An 18,471-nucleotide genomic window follows, 5' to 3' on the forward strand; every position below is an offset into this window, starting at 1 on the left:
ACCTGTAGGGCTGGGGGAGGAAGATGGGAGAGTTAGCCTTGGTGGAACTGATCCAACAACACCTGTAGGGCTGGGGGAGGAAGATGGGAGAGTTAGCCTTGGTGGAACTGATCCAACAACACCTGTAGGGCTGGGGGAGGAAGAGAGGAGAGTTAGCCTTGGTGGACTGGTCCAACAACACCTGTAGGGCTGGGGGAGGAAGAGGGGAGAGTTAGCCTTGGTGGAACTGATCCAACAACACCTGTAGGGCTGGGGGAGGAGAGTTAGCCTTGGTGGACTGGTCCAACAACACCTGTAGGGGAGGAAGAGAGGAGAGTTAGCCTTGGTGGAACTGATCCAACAACACCTGTAGGGCTGGGGGAGGAGAGTTAGCCTTGGTGGACTGGTCCAACAACACCTGTAGGGGAGGAAGAGAGGAGAGTTAGCCTTGGTGGACTGGTCCAACAACACCTGTAGGGGAGGAAGAGAGGAGAGTTAGCCTTGGTGGAACTGATCCAACAACACCTGTAGGGCTGGGGGAGGAGAGTTAGCCTTGGTGGAACTGATCCAACAACACCTGTAGGGCTGGGGGAGGAGAGTTAGCCTTGGTGGAACTGATCCAACAACACCTGTAGGGCTGGGGGGGGGGGGGGGTTAGCCTTGGTGGAACTGATCCAACAACACCTGTAGGGCTGGGGGGGAGAGTTAGCCTTGGTGGAACTGATCCAACAACACCTGTAGGGCTGGGGGGGAGAGTTAGCCTTGGTGGAACTGATCCAACAACACCTGTAGGGGAGGAAGAGAGGAGAGTTAGCCTTGGTGGACTGGTCCAACAACACCTGTAGGGGAGGAAGAGAGGAGAGTTAGCCTTGGTGGAACTGATCCAACAACACCTGTAGGGCTGGGGGGGGGTTAGCCTTGGTGGAACTGATCCAACAACACCTGTAGGGCTGGGGGTGAAGAGATAGCCTTGGTGGAACTGATCCAACAACACCTGTAGGGGAGGAAGAGAGGAACGTTAGCCTTGGTGGAACTGATCCAACAACACCTGTAGGGCTGGGGGAGGAGAGTTAGCCTTGGTGGAACTGATCCAACAACACCTGTAGGGCTGGGGAGGAGAGTTAGCCTTGGTGGAACTGATCCAACAACACCTGTAGGGCTGGGGGGGGAGAGTTAGCCTTGGTGGAACTGATCCAACAACACCTGTAGGGCTGGGGGGGGGGAGAGTTAGCCTTGGTGGAACTGATCCAACAACACCTGTAGGGCTGGGGGGGAGAGTTAGTCTTGGTGGAATTGATCCAACAACACCTGTAGGGCTGGGGGAGGAGAGTTAGCCTTGGTGGAACTGATCCAACAACACCTGTAGGGCTGGGGGGGGAAGAGAGGAGAGTTAGCCTTGGTGGAACTGATCCAACAACACCTGTAGGGCTGGGGGTGAAGAGATAGCCTTGGTGGAACTGATCCAACAACACCTGTAGGGGAGGAAGAGAGGAACGTTAGCCTTGGTGGAACTGATCCAACAACACCTGCAGGGCTGGGGGAGGAAGAGAGGAGAGTTAGCCTTGGTGCAACTGATCCAACAACACCTGTAGGGCTGGGGGAGGAAGAGGGTAGAGTTAGCCTTGGTGGAACTGATCCAACAACACCTGTAGGGCTGGGGGAGGAAGAGAGGAGAGTTAGCCTTGGTGCAACTGATCCAACAACACCTGTAGGGCTGGGAGATGGGAGATTCAGTTAAGAAAACATTCATATTTTCAATGACGGCCTAGGAACAGTGGGTTAACTGGTCTAGGAACAGTGGGTTAACTGGTCTAGGAACAGTGGGTTAACTGGCCTAGGAACAGTGGGTTAACTGGCCTAGGAACAGTGGGTTAACTGCCTTGGTAAAAATCTGTCGTTCTGCCCTTGAACTTGTCAGCTTGGGGAATTCAATCTTGCAACCTTACAGTTAACTAGTCCAACGCTCTAACCACCAGCCTCTCATTGCACTCCACGAGGAGCCTGCCTGTTACGCGAATGCCTGTTACGCGAATGCAGTAGAAGCCAAGGTAAGCTGCTAGCTAGTATTAAACTTATCTTATAAAAAACAATCAATCAATCATAATCACTAGTTATAACTACACATGGTTGATGAAAAATCATAATCTGTCGACCTCTAGTATCTACACCTTTAAATTGAGACAGAGAGACAGAGAGAGAGAGAGAGGCAGAGAGGGAGAGGCAGAGAGGCAGAGAGGCAGAGGCAGAGAGGCAGAGAGGGAGAGGCAGAGAGGGAGAGAGAGAAACACACAGAAACCTCAGCAGCATTACATCACTACAACAGCTTGTGGCAGACTGATTAAAAACACACACTGGCCTGGCCCAAAACCAGCACTAATAGCATGAAGACAGCTATGATCTAAGAGGTATGAGGATGACTGTCCAACCACAGTGTGGGCCAGCCTCCAGTCCTGGGAGACAAACCATGGGGACTCCCGAGTTTATCTGGGAGGGATCCTTCATTCAGACAGGACACACCACAGAGAGCAGAGCTCTGGGAGGGATCCTTCATTCAGACAGGACACACCACAGAGAGCAGAGCTCTGGGAGGGATCCTTCATTCAGACAGGACACACCACAGAGAGCAGAGCTCAGAGGGATCCTGCATGCTCAGAACAACAGATGCTCTCTCTCTCTGGTTCTCCTGCATGCTCAGAACAACAGATGCTCTCTCTCTCTCTGGTCCTCCTGCATGCTCAGAACAACAGATGCTCTCTCTCTCTCTGGTCCTCCTGCACGCTCAGAACAACAGATGCTTTCTCTCTGGTCCTCCTGCATGCTCAAAACAACAGATCCTATCTCTCTGGTTCTCCTGCATGCTCAGAACAACAGATCCTCTCTCTCTGGTCCTCCTGCATGCTCAGAACAACAGATAATCTCTCTCTGGTCCTCCTGCACGCTCAGAACAACAGATCATCTCTCTCTGGTCCTCCTGCATGCTCAGAACAACATATCCTCTCTCTCTGGTCCTCCTGCATGCTCAGAACAACAGATCATCTCTCTCTGGTCCTCCTGCACACTCAGAACAGATCATATCTCTCTGGTCCTCCTGCACGCTCAGAACAACAGATCCTCTCCCTCTCTGGTCCTCCTGCACGCTCAGAACAACAGATCCTCTCTCTCTCTCTGGTCCTGCATGCTCAGAACAACAGATCCTCTCTCTCTCTGGTCCTCCTGCATGCTCAGAACAACATATCCTCTCCCTCTCTGGTCCTCCTGCATGCTCAGAACAACAGATGCTCTCTCTGTAACACCGTCTTCTACTCTCACTAGCACAGACTTTGTAGGTCGCAGCTATTTCGGAAGGTTTTAGCCACAATGATGGTGTTGGTATGTGGTTGTTTTACCTATGCAAGTTGAATGCACTAATTCTAACTCTGGATAAGAGTGTTTACTAAATGACTAATATGTAGTGTAGTGTTATTGCTCCACATACCCCGCACGCTGTGACTGATGTCTAGCGTCGATACGCTGCATTTACACATGAAGCACAATTATTGTCAAGGGAGCCGATCTGATTGGTCAAAAGAACCATTAGTGAAGAAAAAACAAAGATCAGATTTGAGATGCCAGAGCGACAAGTCTCATTACCTTTGAAGCATGGAGGAGGAGGTGTGTTAGTGTTCATTACCTTTGAAGCATGGAGGAGGAGGTGTGTTAGTGCTCATTACCTTTGAAGCATGGAGGAGGTGGTGTGTTAGTGCTCATTACCTTTGAAGCATGGAGGAGGAGGTGTGTTGGTGCTCATTACCTTTGAAGCATGGAGGAGGAGGTGTGTTAGTGCTCATTACCTTTGAAGCATGGAGGAGGAGGTGTGTTAGTGCTCATTACTTTTGAAGCATGGAGGAGGAGGTGTGTTAGTGCTGATTACCTTTGAAGCATGGAGGAGGAGGTGTGTTAGTGCTCATTACCTTTGAAGCATGGAGGAGGAGGTGTGATGGTGTTCATTACCTTTCTGATGCAGGCCCTTCTTCTCATAGAGGATGATGAGCTCGCTGTACTTGTGGGCCTTCTTCAGGATGTACTCACTCTCCTCAATGTGACAGTGGTTATTATCCAGACGCAACAGAGGGGACACCAGGGCCACGTTGGTCTGGAGAGAGGAGAGAGACACTAGATTAACACAGGGTCTGGAGAGAGACACAAGATTAACACAGGGTCTGGAGAGAAGCACTAGATTAACACAGGGGACACGTTGGTCTGGAGAGAGACACTAGATTAACACAGGGGACACCAGGGCCACATTGGTCTGGAGAGAGGAGACACTAGATTAACACAGGGGACACGTTGGTCTGGAGAGAGACACTAGATTAACACAGGGGACACGTTGGTCTGGAGAGAGAGACTAGATTAACACAGGGGACACGTTGGTCTGGAGAGAGACACTAGATTAACACAGGGGACACGTTGGTCTGGAGAGAGACACTAGATTAACACAGGGGACACCAGGGGCACATTGGTCTGGAGAGAGGAGACACTAGATTAACACAGGGGACACGTTGGTCTGGAGAGAGGAGAGAGACACTAGATTAACACAGGGGACACATTGGTCTGGAGATAACACAGGGGACACGTTGGTCTGGAGAGAGACACTAGATTAACACAGGACACCAGGGCCACGTTGGTCTGGAGAGAGGAGACACTAGATTAACACAGGGGGTCTGGAGAGAGGAGAGAGACACTAGATTAACACAGGGGACACGTTGGTCTGGAGAGAGACACTAGATTAACACAGGGGACACCAGGGCCACGTTGGTCTGGAGAGAGGAGAGATACACTAGATTAACACAGGGGACACCAGGGCCATGTTGGTCTGGAGAGAGGAGAAATACACTAGATTAACACAGGGGACACGTTGGTCTGGAGAGAGGAGAGAGACAGTAGAATAACACAGGGGACACGTTGGTCTGGAGAGAGACACTAGATTAACACAGGGGACACGTTGGTCTGGAGAGAGGAGAGAGACACTAGATTAACACAGGGGACACGTTGGTCTGGAGAGAGGATAGAGACACTAGATTAACACAGGGGACACCAGGGCAATGTTGGTCTGGAGAGAGGAGAGAGACAGTAGAATAACACAGGGGACACGTTGGTCTGGAGAGAGACACTAGATTAACACAGGGGACACCAGGGCAAATTGTTAAAAAGTTATTTATTAAACTTTGAAAATCAATGGTTTTTAATTTGGTATAAAGCGAAGTTCCGTTACCATGGAATTATCCATACGTACATGCAGGTAGCATTACAATGAAATGGGGGAGTACGTCTGAGGTATCCATACGTACATGCAGGTAGCATTACAATGACATGGGGGAGTACGTCTGAGGTATCCATACGTACATGCAGGTAGCATTACAATGACATGGGGGAGTACATCTGAGGTATCCATACGTACATGCAGGTAGCATTACAATGAAATGGGGGAGTACGTCTGAGGTATCCATACGTACATGCAGGTAGCATTACAATGACATGGGGGAGTACATCTGAGGTATCCATACGTACATGCAGGTAGCATTACAATGAAATGGGGGAGTACGTCTGAGGTATCCATACGTACATGCAGGTAGCATTACAATGACATGGGGGAGTACATCTGAGGTATCCATACGTACATGCAGGTAGCATTTGAGCAGCGTGGTGTCGATGATCTGCAGGAGTTTCTTCCTGCTCTTGATGGTGGGAGTCCCTTCCATGAGGGGAGACGGGGTGGACGGCTCGGAGTCGTTCAGCTGCTTCACCAGGTGGCTGCGTTTCTGGAACGCACACATTTCATTGTATTTATGGAGCCAGGATAGTCCCCTAGGTCGAGATAGTCCACTAGGGAAGGATAGTCCACTAGGGAAGGATAGTCCACTAGGGAAGGATAGTCCACTAAGGAAGGATAGTCCACTAGGGAAGGATAGTCCCCTAGGTCAGGATAGTCCCCTAGGTCAGGATAGTCCCCTAGGGAAGGATAGTCCCCTAGGGAAGGATAGTCCCCTAGGGAAGGATAGTCCCCTAGGGAAGGATAGTCCACTAGGGAAGGATAGTCCCCTAGGTCAGGATAGTCCCCTAGGTCAGGATAGTCCCCTAGGTCAGGATAGTCCCCTAGGTCAGGATAGTCCACTAGGGAAGGATAGTCCCCTAGGGAAGGATAGTCCACTAGGGAAGGATAGTCCCCTAGGGAAGGATAGTCCCCTAGGTCAGGATAGTCCCCTAGGTCAGGATAGTCCCCTAGTCACTGAGTCGTGGGTTCCATAGAATCAAAAACATACACACGTCATCTAACAGGGACAACACACATCATCTAACAGGGACAACACACATCATCTAACAGGGACAACACACATCACATCATCTAACAGGGACAACACACATCATCTAACAGGGACAATACACATCATCTAACAGGGACAACACACATCATCTAACAGGGACAACACACATCATCTAACAGGGACAATACACATCATCTAACAGGGACAACACACATCATCTAACAGGGACAACACACATCATCTAACAGGGACAACACACATCATCTAACAGGGACAACACACATCATCTAACAGGGACAACACACATCATCTAACAGGGACAACACACATCATCTAACAGGGACAACACACATAATCTAACAGGGACAATACACATAATCTAACAGGGACAATACACATAATCTAACAGGGACCATACACATCATCTAACAGGGACAATACACATCATCTAACAGGGACAATACACATCATCTAACAGGGACAACACACATCTAACAGGGACAACACACATCTAACAGGGACAACACACATCTAACAGGGACAACACACATAATCTAACAGGGACAACACACATCATCTAACAGGGACAACACACATCATCTAACAGGGACAACACACATAATCTAACAGGGACAATACACATCATCTAACAGGGACAACACACATCATCTAACAGGGACAATACACATCATCTAACAGGGACAACACACATCATCTAACAGGAACAACACACATCATCTAACAGGGACAACACACATCATCTAACAGGGACAACACACATCATCTAACAGGGACAACACACATCATCTAACAGGGACAACACACATCATCTAACAGGGACAACACACATCACATCATCTAACAGGGACAATACACATCACATCATCAAACAGGGACAATACACATCATCAAACAGGGACAATACACATCATCTAACAGGGACAATACACATCATCTAACAGGGACAATACACATCATCTAACAGGGACAATACACATCATCTAACAGGGACAATACACATCATCTAACAGGGACAACACACATCATCTAACAGGGACAATACACATCATCTAACAGGGACAATACACATCATCTAACAGGGACAATACACATCATCTAACAGGGACAATACACATCATCTAACAGGGACAATACACATCATCTAACAGGGACACATCATCTAACAGGGACACATCATCTAACAGGGACAACACACATCATCTAACAGGGACAATACACATCATCTAACAGGGACAACACACATCATCTAACAGGGACACATCATCTAACAGGGACAACACACATCATCTAACAGGGACAATACACATCATCTAACAGGGACAACACACATCATCTAACAGGGACAATACACATCATCTAACAGGGACAACACACATCATCTAACAGGGACAATACACATCATCTAACAGGGACACATCATCTAACAGGGACAACACACATCATCTAACAGGGACAACACACATCATCTAACAGGGACAATACACATCTAACAGGGACAACACACATCATCTAACAGGGACAATACACATCTAACAGGGACAATACACATCATCTAACAGGGACAACACACATCATCAAACAGGGACAATACACATCATCTAACAGGGACAACACACATCATCTAACAGGGACAATACACATCAAACAGGGACAACACACATCATCTAACAGGGACAACACACATCATCTAACAGGGACAACACACATAATCTAACAGGGACAACACACATCATCTAACAGGGACAACACACATCACATCATCTAACAGGGACAACACACATCATCTAACAGGGACAACACACATCATCTAACAGGGACAACACACATCATCTAACAGGGACAACACACATCATCTAACAGGGACAACACACATCATCTAACAGGGACAATACACATCAAACAGGGACAACACACATCATCTAACAGGGACAACACACATCATCTAACAGGGACAACACACATCATCTAACAGGGACAATACTACACGCTGGTTTACAACCCCCCCACCCACCTGTGTCAGGTAGTCTATGAGCGCCAGGTGAGCCTTCTCCAGTTCTGCTCCAGACAGACTGGGCAAGGGGTTGGGGTAGTGCAGCTGTTTACGGTAGTCAGCGGGGAGCAGGTCTGGATACAGACCAATCACATGGGTGGGATCTGTTGGAAGGGAGAAGGTACAGCGTTACTACCACCCTCTATTCCCTGTACACTGCTGTTGACCAGAGGCTTTATATTGGTTAACATTAACTTTAATGTCCCAGATGGGACGATGGTACGCAGTACTGCTGTACACAACGTAGGTAAGGCAGCATATCTAAAGTAGCACACTACGTAGGGAAAAGGGTGCCATTAGAGACCTGACAGACCCGTTCAGGTAGTTAACGGACAGACCCGTTCAGGTAGTTAACGGACAGACCCGTTCAGGTAGTTAACGGACAGACCCGTTCAGGTAGTTAACGGACAGACCCGTTCAGGTAGTTAACGGACAGACCCGTTCAGGTAGTTAACGGACAGACCCGTTCAGGTAGTTAACGGACAGACCCGTTCAGGTAGTTAACGGACAGACCCGTTCAGGTAGTTAACGGACAGACCCGTTCAGGTAGTTAACGGACAGACCCGTTCAGGTAGTTAACGGACAGACCCGTTCAGGTAGTTAACGGACAGACCCGTTCAGGTAGTTAACGGACAGACCCGTTCAGGTAGTTAACAGACAGACCCGTTCAGGTAGTTAACGGACAGACCCGTTCAGGTAGTTAACGGACAGACCCGTTCAGGTAGTTAACGGACAGACCCGTTCAGGTAGTTAACGGACAGACCCGTTCAGGTAGTTAACGGACAGACCCGTTCAGGTAGTTAACGGACAGACCCGTTCAGGTAGTTAAAGGACAGACCCGTTCAGGTAGTTAACGGACAGACCCGTTCAGGTAGTTAACGGACAGACCCGTTCAGGTAGTTAACGGACAGACCCGTTCAGGTAGTTAAAGGACAGACCCGTTCAGGTAGTTAACGGACAGACCCGTTCAGGTAGTTAACGGACAGACCCGTTCAGGTAGTTAACGGACAGACCCGTTCAGGTAGTTAACGGACAGACCCGTTCAGGTAGTTAACGGACAGACCCGTTCAGGTAGTTAAAGGACAGACCCGTTCAGGTAGTTAACGGACAGACCCGTTCAGGTAGTTAACGGACAGACCCGTTCAGGTAGTTAACGGACAGACCCGTTCAGGTAGTTAACGGACAGACCCGTTCAGGTATTTAACGGACAGACCCGTTCAGGTAGTTAACAGACAGGCAGTTAACGGACAGACCTGTTCAGATAGTTAACGGACAGACCTGTTCAGGTAGTTAACGGACAGACCCGTTCAGGTAGTTAACAGACAGGTAGTTAACGGACAGACCCGTTCAGGTAGTTAACGGACAGACCCGTTCAGGTAGTTAACGGACAGACCCGTTCAGGTAGTTAACAGACAGGTAGTTAACGGACAGACCCGTTCAGGTAGTTAACGGACAGACCCGTTCAGGTAGTTAACAGACAGGTAGTTAACGGACAGACCCGTTCAGGTAGTTAACGGACAGACCCGTTCAGGTAGTTAACGGACAGACCCGTTCAGGTAGTTAACGGACAGACCCGTTCAGGTAGTTAACGGACAGACCCGTTCAGGTAGTTAACAGACAGGTAGTTAACGGACAGACCCGTTCAGGTAGTTAACGGACAGACCCGTTCAGGTAGTTAACGGACAGACCCGTTCAGGTAGTTAACGGACAGACCCATTCAGGTAGTTAACGGACAGACCCGTTCAGGTAGTTAACGGACAGACCCGTTCAGGTAGTTAACAGACAGGTAGTTAACGGACAGACCTGTTCAGATAGTTAACGGACAGACCTGTTCAGGTAGTTAACGGACAGACCCGTTCAGGTAGTTAACAGACAGGTAGTTAACGGACAGACCTGTTCAGGTAGTTAACGGACAGACCCGTTCAGGTAGTTAACGGACAGACCCGTTCAGGTAGTTAACGGACAGACCCGTTCAGGTAGTTAACGGACAGACCCGTTCAGGTAGTTAACGGACAGACCCATTCAGGTAGTTAACGGACAGACCCGTTCAGGTAGTTAACAGACAGGTAGTTAACGGACAGACCTGTTCAGGTAGTTAACGGACAGACCCGTTCAGGTAGTTAACGGACAGACCCGTTCAGGTAGTTAACGGACAGCCAGAAGCTCACCTGTGCCGAGCTTAGCGAACACCTGCATGGAGTCATCAAACCTCTTCTGACAGAACAGATTGAAGGCATAGAGATTCTGGATGTGGTGAATCTGCTGTCTCTTATCTCCTTCCACGTCATCCTTCATATTCTGGGGGAGAGAGGGATGGAGGAGGGGAAAGAGGTAATGGGGATGGAGGAGGGGAAAGAGGTCATGGGGAGAGAGGAGAGGAGAGAGGGATGGAGGAGGGGAAAGAGGTAATGGGGATGGAGGAGGGGAAAGAGGTCATGGGGATGGAGGAGGGGAAAGAGGTCATGGGGAGAGAGGAGAGGAGAGAGGGATGGAGGAGGGGAGAAGAATAAGAGGGATGGAGGAGGGGAAAGAGGTCATGGGGAGGGAGGATAGGAGAGAGGGATGGAGAGAGAGGCATATAGGGATGTAGTGAGTCACACCATGACAGGTCAGTATCATATCTCTGTCCCTCTGCTAACCCTCTGGTTTTTATCATATCTCTGTCACACTACTAACCCTCTGACCTATATATTATCTCTGTTCCCCCTGAAAGAGTGGTCCGGATCCCCCCCCCCCCCCCCCACACACACCCTTAAAGGAGTGGTCCGGATTTTAAAACGCAGTGTGTGAATCCATGTGGTAATGGTGGTATGGTGAACTTACTAAACGACTGAGAGTTTGACTGTGTGATATTAGATTGCTTCTTGTGTAAATATTTTCTGTCTGGATTATATTGATTTGTATGTCAGTGGTAGTGGCGGTATTAGTAGTAGTAGTAGTAGTATTAGTAGTAGTAGTATCAGTGGTAGTGCCGGTATTAGTAGTAGTGTGAGGTATCTGCATTTGTTCACTTGAGTACTAATAGTGGTAGTAGTGGCAGTAATAGTAGTATTAGTAGTATTAGTACTGGTAGTAGTAGCAGTAGTACTGGTAGTAGCAGTAGTACTGGTAGTAGTAGTAGTAGTAGTAGTAGTGGTAGTAGTAATAGTAGTAGCAGAAGTAGAGGTAGTAGCAGTAGTGTGCGATTCTGTGTTTTACATTATAGCCATTACCATATATATGATTCAATATTATCTGATGTTGGCTGTGTGAAGTATCTGCATTTGTGCACTTGAGCATCATCATGAGATTCAACAACTGCTTGCTACATCTACTTGCCTGTTTGTGTGTGTGACAAGAACTGAGTAACAGTAACATGGTGTGACCTGCATGTTGCAAAACTGTAGATAACAGCCCAGCAGATGCTTTGTCCTTGTGTTTGGATGTAACAATATTGAGCACATGGTGTGACTTGCTGTATCTTACAAAGTTGTGGTCATTTAGGTATAGGGAGGGGTGGTCATCACGAGGTTTAACTGAGATGGAAAAATACTGAACAACACAATAGCAGGAACTGAGCAACTGTTATAACTAGGCTGCGATACCAGAACAGTAAGGATCTATATATTGACGGAGGGAGGACTCCAAGAAGCGCCAAGAGGCGGGGACCCGCCTGAGCGCCTGCAATAGGCTGAGCAAGTCTAAACCACGCCCAGCCTCTACTGTGATAGGCCAACAGACGGGTTGGAACTGTCTATCTAAGAACACTGTTTACATACATCCTGTCAGTTCCCTGTTCTGCCCTGCGTGGTGATTCAGTGAACCCGTATATACGAAAGTTGCAATTGCCATTTATTGCTTAGTTAATAAAAAATACATAGTATAAAAATCGGTGACTCAATGTTATATTTATCCTGATACCAGATTCGAATTTACGCAACTCTAACAGTAGTAGTACTGGTAGTAGTAGTGGTAGTAGTATTTTATTAGTAGTAGTGATAGTAGTAGTAGTAGTAGTAGTAGTAGTAGTAGTGGTAGTAATAGTAGTAGTATTAGTAATAGTAGTAGTAGTACTAGTAATTGTAGTCATAGTGGTGGTATTAGTAGTAGTGATATTAGTATCAATACTAGTATTGGTAGTTGTAGTGATAGTAATAGTAGTAGTGGCCGTAGTGGTAGTAGTAGTAATAGTAGTACTAGTATTAGTAGTATTAGCGATAGGAGTAGTAGTAAAAGTGATAGTAATAGTAGTATTAGCGATAGTAGTACTAGTATTAGTAGTATTAGTGATAGTAGTAATACGCATAGTAGTACTAGTATTAGCGCTATTAGTGATCGTATTAGTAGTATTAGTAGTAGTGATAGTAGTAGTAGTACCAGTGATAGTAGTAATTTGAATAGTAGTACTAGTATTAGCAGTATTAGTGATAGTAGTAGTATTAGTATTAGTAGTAGTAGTGATAGTAGTAGTGATAGTAATAGTAGTAGTAGTACTAGTGATGGTAGTGGTAGTAGTAGTGGTAGTAGTAGTAGTAGTGGTAGCAGTAGTGGTAGTGGTAGTAGTGGTAGTATTGGTAGTAGTAGTAGTATTTGTAGTGGTAGTAGTATTTTATTAGTAGTAGTGATAGTAGTAGTAGTAGTAGTAGTAGTAGTAGTAGTGGTAGTAATAGTAGTAGTATTAGTAATAGTAGTAGTAGTACTAGTAATTGTAGTCATAGTGGTGGTATTAGTAGTAGTGATATTAGTATCAATACTAGTATTGGTAGTTGTAGTGATAGTAATAGTAGTAGTGGCCGTAGTGGTAGTAGTAGTAATAGTAGTACTAGTATTAGTAGTATTAGCGATAGGAGTAGTAGTAAAAGTGATAGTAATAGTAGTATTAGCGATAGTAGTACTAGTATTAGTAGTATTAGTGATAGTAGTAATACGCATAGTAGTACTAGTATTAGCGCTATTAGTGATCGTATTAGTAGTATTAGTAGTAGTGATAGTAGTAGTAGTACCAGTGATAGTAGTAATTTGAATAGTAGTACTAGTATTAGCAGTATTAGTGATAGTAGTAGTATTAGTATTAGTAGTAGTAGTGATAGTAGTAGTGATAGTAATAGTAGTAGTAGTACTAGTGATGGTAGTGGTAGTAGTAGTGGTAGTAGTAGTAGTAGTGGTAGCAGTAGTGGTAGTGGTAGTAGTGGTAGTATTGGTAGTAGTAGTAGTATTTGTAGTAGTAGTAGTAGTAGTAGTAGTATTATTATTAGTAGCAGTAGTGGTGGTAGTAGTAGTAGTATTTGTAGTAGTAGTAGTAGTAGTAGTAGTATTAGTAGTAGTAATAGTAGTGATGGGGTAATTACTCACCGCCAGTTGCAGGGCCAGTTCAAACTGCTTGTCCTGTAGTAACTGTCTGATCTGACTGGCGATGGACACAGGTACCAGGCGCCAGACAAAATGGTTGCTGGCAACGTACACTATATTAGGCCTGGGACAGACAGAGAGGAGGAGGGAACAACAAGAGAAGGGAGAGATTGTTTTTATTACGAGTGTGTGATGGTTGACAAAAACGTTCTACATCAAAAACATGGGATAGTTGATCCAGCAAAGCTATAAAATAACGGCATCTGATCTGCGTAACATCTGATCTGCGTAACATCGGATCTGCGTGGCATCGGATCTGCGTGACATCTGATCTGCGTGGCATCGGATCTGCGTGGCATCGGATCTGCGTGGCATCGGATCTGAGTGACATCTGATCTGCGTGACATCGGATCTGCGTGGCATCGAATCTGCGTGACATCGGATCTGCGTGACATCGGATCTGCGTGGCATCGGATCTGCGTGGCATCTCATCTGCGTGGCATCTCATCTGCGTGACATCGGATCTGCGTGGCATCGGATCTGCGTGGCATCGGATCTGCGTGGCATCTCATCTGCGTGGCATCTCATCTGAGTGGCATCTCATCTGCGTGGCATCTCATCTGCGTGGCATCTCATCTGCGTGGCATCTCATCTGCGTGGCATCTCATCTGCGTGGCATCTCATCTGCGTGGCATCTCATCTGCGTGGCATCTCATCTGCGTGACATCTCATCTGCGTGACATCTCATCTGCGTGACATCGGATCTGCGTGACATCGGATCTGCGTGGCATCTCATCTGCGTGGCATCTCATCTGCGTGGCATCTCATCTGCGTGGCATCTCATCTGCGTGGCATCTCATCTGCGTGACATCTCATCTGCGTGACATCTCATCTGCGTGACATCTCATCTGCGTGACATCTCATCTGCGTGACATCTCATCTGCGTGACATCTCATCTGCGTGACATCTCATCTGCGTGACATCTCATCTGCGTGACATCTCATCTGCGTGACATCTCATCTGCGTGACATCTCATCTGCGTGGCATCTCATCTGCGTGACATCTCATCTGCGTGACATCGGATCTGCGTGACATCGGATCTGCGTGACATTGGATCTGCGTCGCATCTCATCTGCGTGGCATCTCATCTGCGTGGCATCTCATCTGCGTGGCATCTCATCTGCGTGACATCTCATCTGCGTGACATCTCATCTGCGTGACATCTCATCTGCGTGACATCTCATCTGCGTGACATCTCATCTGCGTGACATCTCATCTGCGTGACATCTCATCTGCGTGACATCTCATCTGCGTGACATCTCATCTGCGTGACATCTCATCTGCGTGACATCTCATCTGCGTGGCATCTCATCTGCGTGACATCTCATCTGCGTGACATCTCATCTGCGTGACATCTCATCTGCGTGACATCTCATCTGCGTGACATCTCATCTGCGTGACATCTCATCTGCGTGGCATCTCATCTGCGTGGCATCTCATCTGCGTGACATCTCATCTGCGTGACATCTCATCTGCGTGACATCTCATCTGCGTGACATCTCATCTGCGTGACATCTCATCTGCGTGACATCTCATCTGCGTAACATCTCATCTGCGTAACATCTGATCTGCATGGCAGTGGTTTCCAGTACGGTTGGTTGGATTCCCTCCTTCAGAAAACAAAAGGTACATATCTGGACAATAAATATCCTCTCACCCAGCTGAGGTGATAAATCGTGGTCTCTGTAGCTCCACACTCTGGACCAGCAGTCTGGGTTCAAAGGTCCTGATCTCCACATAGCGAGGCAGGACAGCTATGATGTAGGGGGGCTGATGTTCTGAGAGAGAGAGAAACACACAGAAACCTCAGCAGCATTACATCACTACAACAGCTTGTGGCAGACTGATTAAAAACACACGCTGGCCTGGCCCAAAACCAGAGAGAGAGAGAAAAGCTATGACGTAGGGGGGCTGGTGTTTTCTTAGACAGAGAGACAGAAGAATCTAATTGAAGAATCCATACAATCGAACTACTTCTGGGGATATTGGAACGTACTAAATAAACAACAACACGAAGAGTCATCTATCCAAAACAGAGATGTATGGGTAAACCACTTCGTCAAGCTTATTGTCTCAATAACAAAGAACAAAGAGAAAAAACATATACAGGATCAATTACAAATCTTAGAATCAGCTATAAAAAGACTACCAGAACCCACTGGATTCTCCAATTACATTGAACGAACTACAGGACAAAATACACAACCCTTAAACCTAAAAATTCCCGTGGTGTTGAAGATATCCTCAATGAAATTATAAAATATACAGACCACACATTCCAATTGGCTACAAATTCCATTTGGCTATACTTAAACTCTTTAACATCATCCTCAGCTCTGGAATCTTCCCCAATATTTGTATTTTGCTACACACACACACACACACACACACAATAACACACAATAACACACACACACACACACACACACACAATAACACACAGACACACACACACACAATAACACACACACACGATAACACACACACAATAACACACACACAATAACACACACACACACACACACACAATAACACACACACAATAACACACACACACAATAACACACACACACACAATAACATTGACTAATAATGTAGATTTGATAGAACAGATATTCAGATCGTTCACTTCTTCTGCATTTTGTTACATCCTAAAATGGACTCAATAAAACATGTCATCAATCTACACACAATACCACAGAATGACAAAGCGAAAATAGTTTTTTTTATTTTTTTATATGTTTGCAAAATAAGTATTACATTCAGACCCTTTGCCATGGAACTCGAAATTGAGATGTGATGTTGAGATGAGATGATAGATGTTTCTACAACTTGATTGGAGTCCACCTGTGGTAAATTCAATTGATTGGTTTGGAAAGACACACCTGTCGATATAAGGTCCCACAGTTCACAGTGCATGTCAGAGCAAAAACCAGGCCACGAGGTCGAAGGAATTGTCCGTAGAGCTCAGAGACAGGATTGTGTCGAGGCACAGATCTGGGGAAGGGTACCAACACATGTCTTCAGCATTGAAGGTTCCCAAGAACACAGTGGCCTCCATCATTCTTAAATGGAAGAAGTTTGGAACCACCAAGACTCCAGCTAGAGCTGGCCGTCCAGCCAAACTGAGCAGTCGGGAGAGAAGGGCCTTGGTCAGGGAGGTGACCAAGAATCTGATGGTCACTCTGACAGAGCTCCAGAGTTCCTCTGTGGAGATGGGAAAACCTTCCAGAAGGACGACCATCTCTGCAGCACTCCACCAATCATGCCTTTATGATAGAGTGGCCCGGCGGAAGCAGCTCCTCAGTAAAAGGCACATGACAGCCTGCATGTTGTTTGCCAAAAGCCACCTAAAGACTCTCAGACCATGAGAAACAAGATTATCTGGTCTGATGAAACCAAGATTGAACTCTTTGGCCTGAATGCTAAGCGTCACGTCTGGAGGAAACCTGGCACCATCCCTACGGGGAAGCATGGTAGTGGCAGTATCATGCTATGTTTTCAGCGGCAGGGACTGGGAGACTAGTCAGGATCGAGGGAAAGATGAACAGAGAAAAGTACAGATCTCCTTGATGAAAACCTGCACCATAGCGCACAGGACCTCAGACTGGGGCAAAGGTTCACCTTCCAACAGGACAACGACCCTAAGCACACAGACAAGACAACGCAGGAATGGCTTCGGGACAAGTCTCAGAATGTCCTTGAGTTGCCCAGCCAGAGGCCCGACTTGAACCAGATCCAACATCTCTGGAGAGACCTGAAAATAGCTATGCAGCTCCCCATATAACCTGATAGAGCTTGAGAGGATCTGCAGAGAAGAATGGGAGAAACTACCCAAATACAGGTGTGTCAAGCTTGTAGCGTCAAACCCAAGAAGACCTGAGGCTGTAATCGCTTCCAAAAGGTGCTTCAACAAAGTACTGAGTAAAGGGTCTGAATACTTACGGAAATGTGATATTTCATTTATTTTTTTGTGCCAAAAAAATGAAAAATGTTTTTGCTTTGTCATTAGGGGATATTGTATGCAGATTGATGAGAAATATTTTTAAATCCATTTTAGAATAAAGCTGTAACGTAACAATGTGGAACAAGTCAAGGGGTCTGAATATATCCTGTATATGCTGTATACATTTTTCAACCCCGGTGACCTCTTGCATTAATCCAGCCTTGATTAAAACACATTAAACTACTATTAAAAAACCTGCAATTATTAACTAACTATTATTAACTACTATTATTAACTACTATTATTAACTACTATTATTAACTAACTATTATTAATTAACTATTATTAACTACTATTATCTACTAACTATTATTAACTACTATTATTAACTACTATTATTAACTACTATTAAAAAACCTGCAATTATTAACTACTATTATTAACTACTATTATTAACTACTATTATTAACTACTATTATTAACTAACTATTATTAACTACTATTATCTACTAACTATTATTAACTACTATTATTAACTACTATTATTAACTACTATTAAAAAACCTGCAATTATTAACTACTATTATTAACTACTATTATTAACTACTATTATTAACTACTATTATTAACTACTATTATTAACTAACTATTATTAACTACTATTATTAACTACTATTATTAACTACTATTATTAACTACTATTATTAACTACTATTATTAACTAACTATTATTAACTAACTATTATTAACTACTATTATTAACTAACTATTATTAACTACTATTA

At 45.7% G+C, this 18,471-nt stretch overlaps 1 protein-coding gene across 4 annotated transcripts in view; it reads right to left on the reverse strand.

Moving 5' to 3' along the window:
- Positions 1-18,471, reverse strand: part of LOC110498297 (vam6/Vps39-like protein) — a 58,013-nt gene that overhangs the window by 21,951 nt on the left and 17,591 nt on the right. For all 4 annotated transcript variants that reach the window (XM_036955401.1, XM_036955399.1, XM_036955400.1 and 1 more), the window contains 6 exons: positions 15,398-15,518; positions 13,684-13,804; positions 10,521-10,650; positions 8,314-8,456; positions 5,637-5,777; positions 3,970-4,111 (listed from right to left, as the gene is read on the reverse strand). In XM_036955401.1, the coding sequence (XP_036811296.1) occupies positions 3,970-4,111; positions 5,637-5,777; positions 8,314-8,456; positions 10,521-10,650; positions 13,684-13,804; positions 15,398-15,518 (798 nt within the window). The remainder of the gene's footprint in view (positions 1-3,969; positions 4,112-5,636; positions 5,778-8,313; positions 8,457-10,520; positions 10,651-13,683; positions 13,805-15,397; positions 15,519-18,471) is intronic.

Source organism: Oncorhynchus mykiss, chromosome 19 (assembly GCF_013265735.2).
Source record: "Oncorhynchus mykiss isolate Arlee chromosome 19, USDA_OmykA_1.1, whole genome shotgun sequence".
Classification (NCBI taxonomy): Eukaryota; Metazoa; Chordata; class Actinopteri; order Salmoniformes; family Salmonidae; genus Oncorhynchus; species Oncorhynchus mykiss.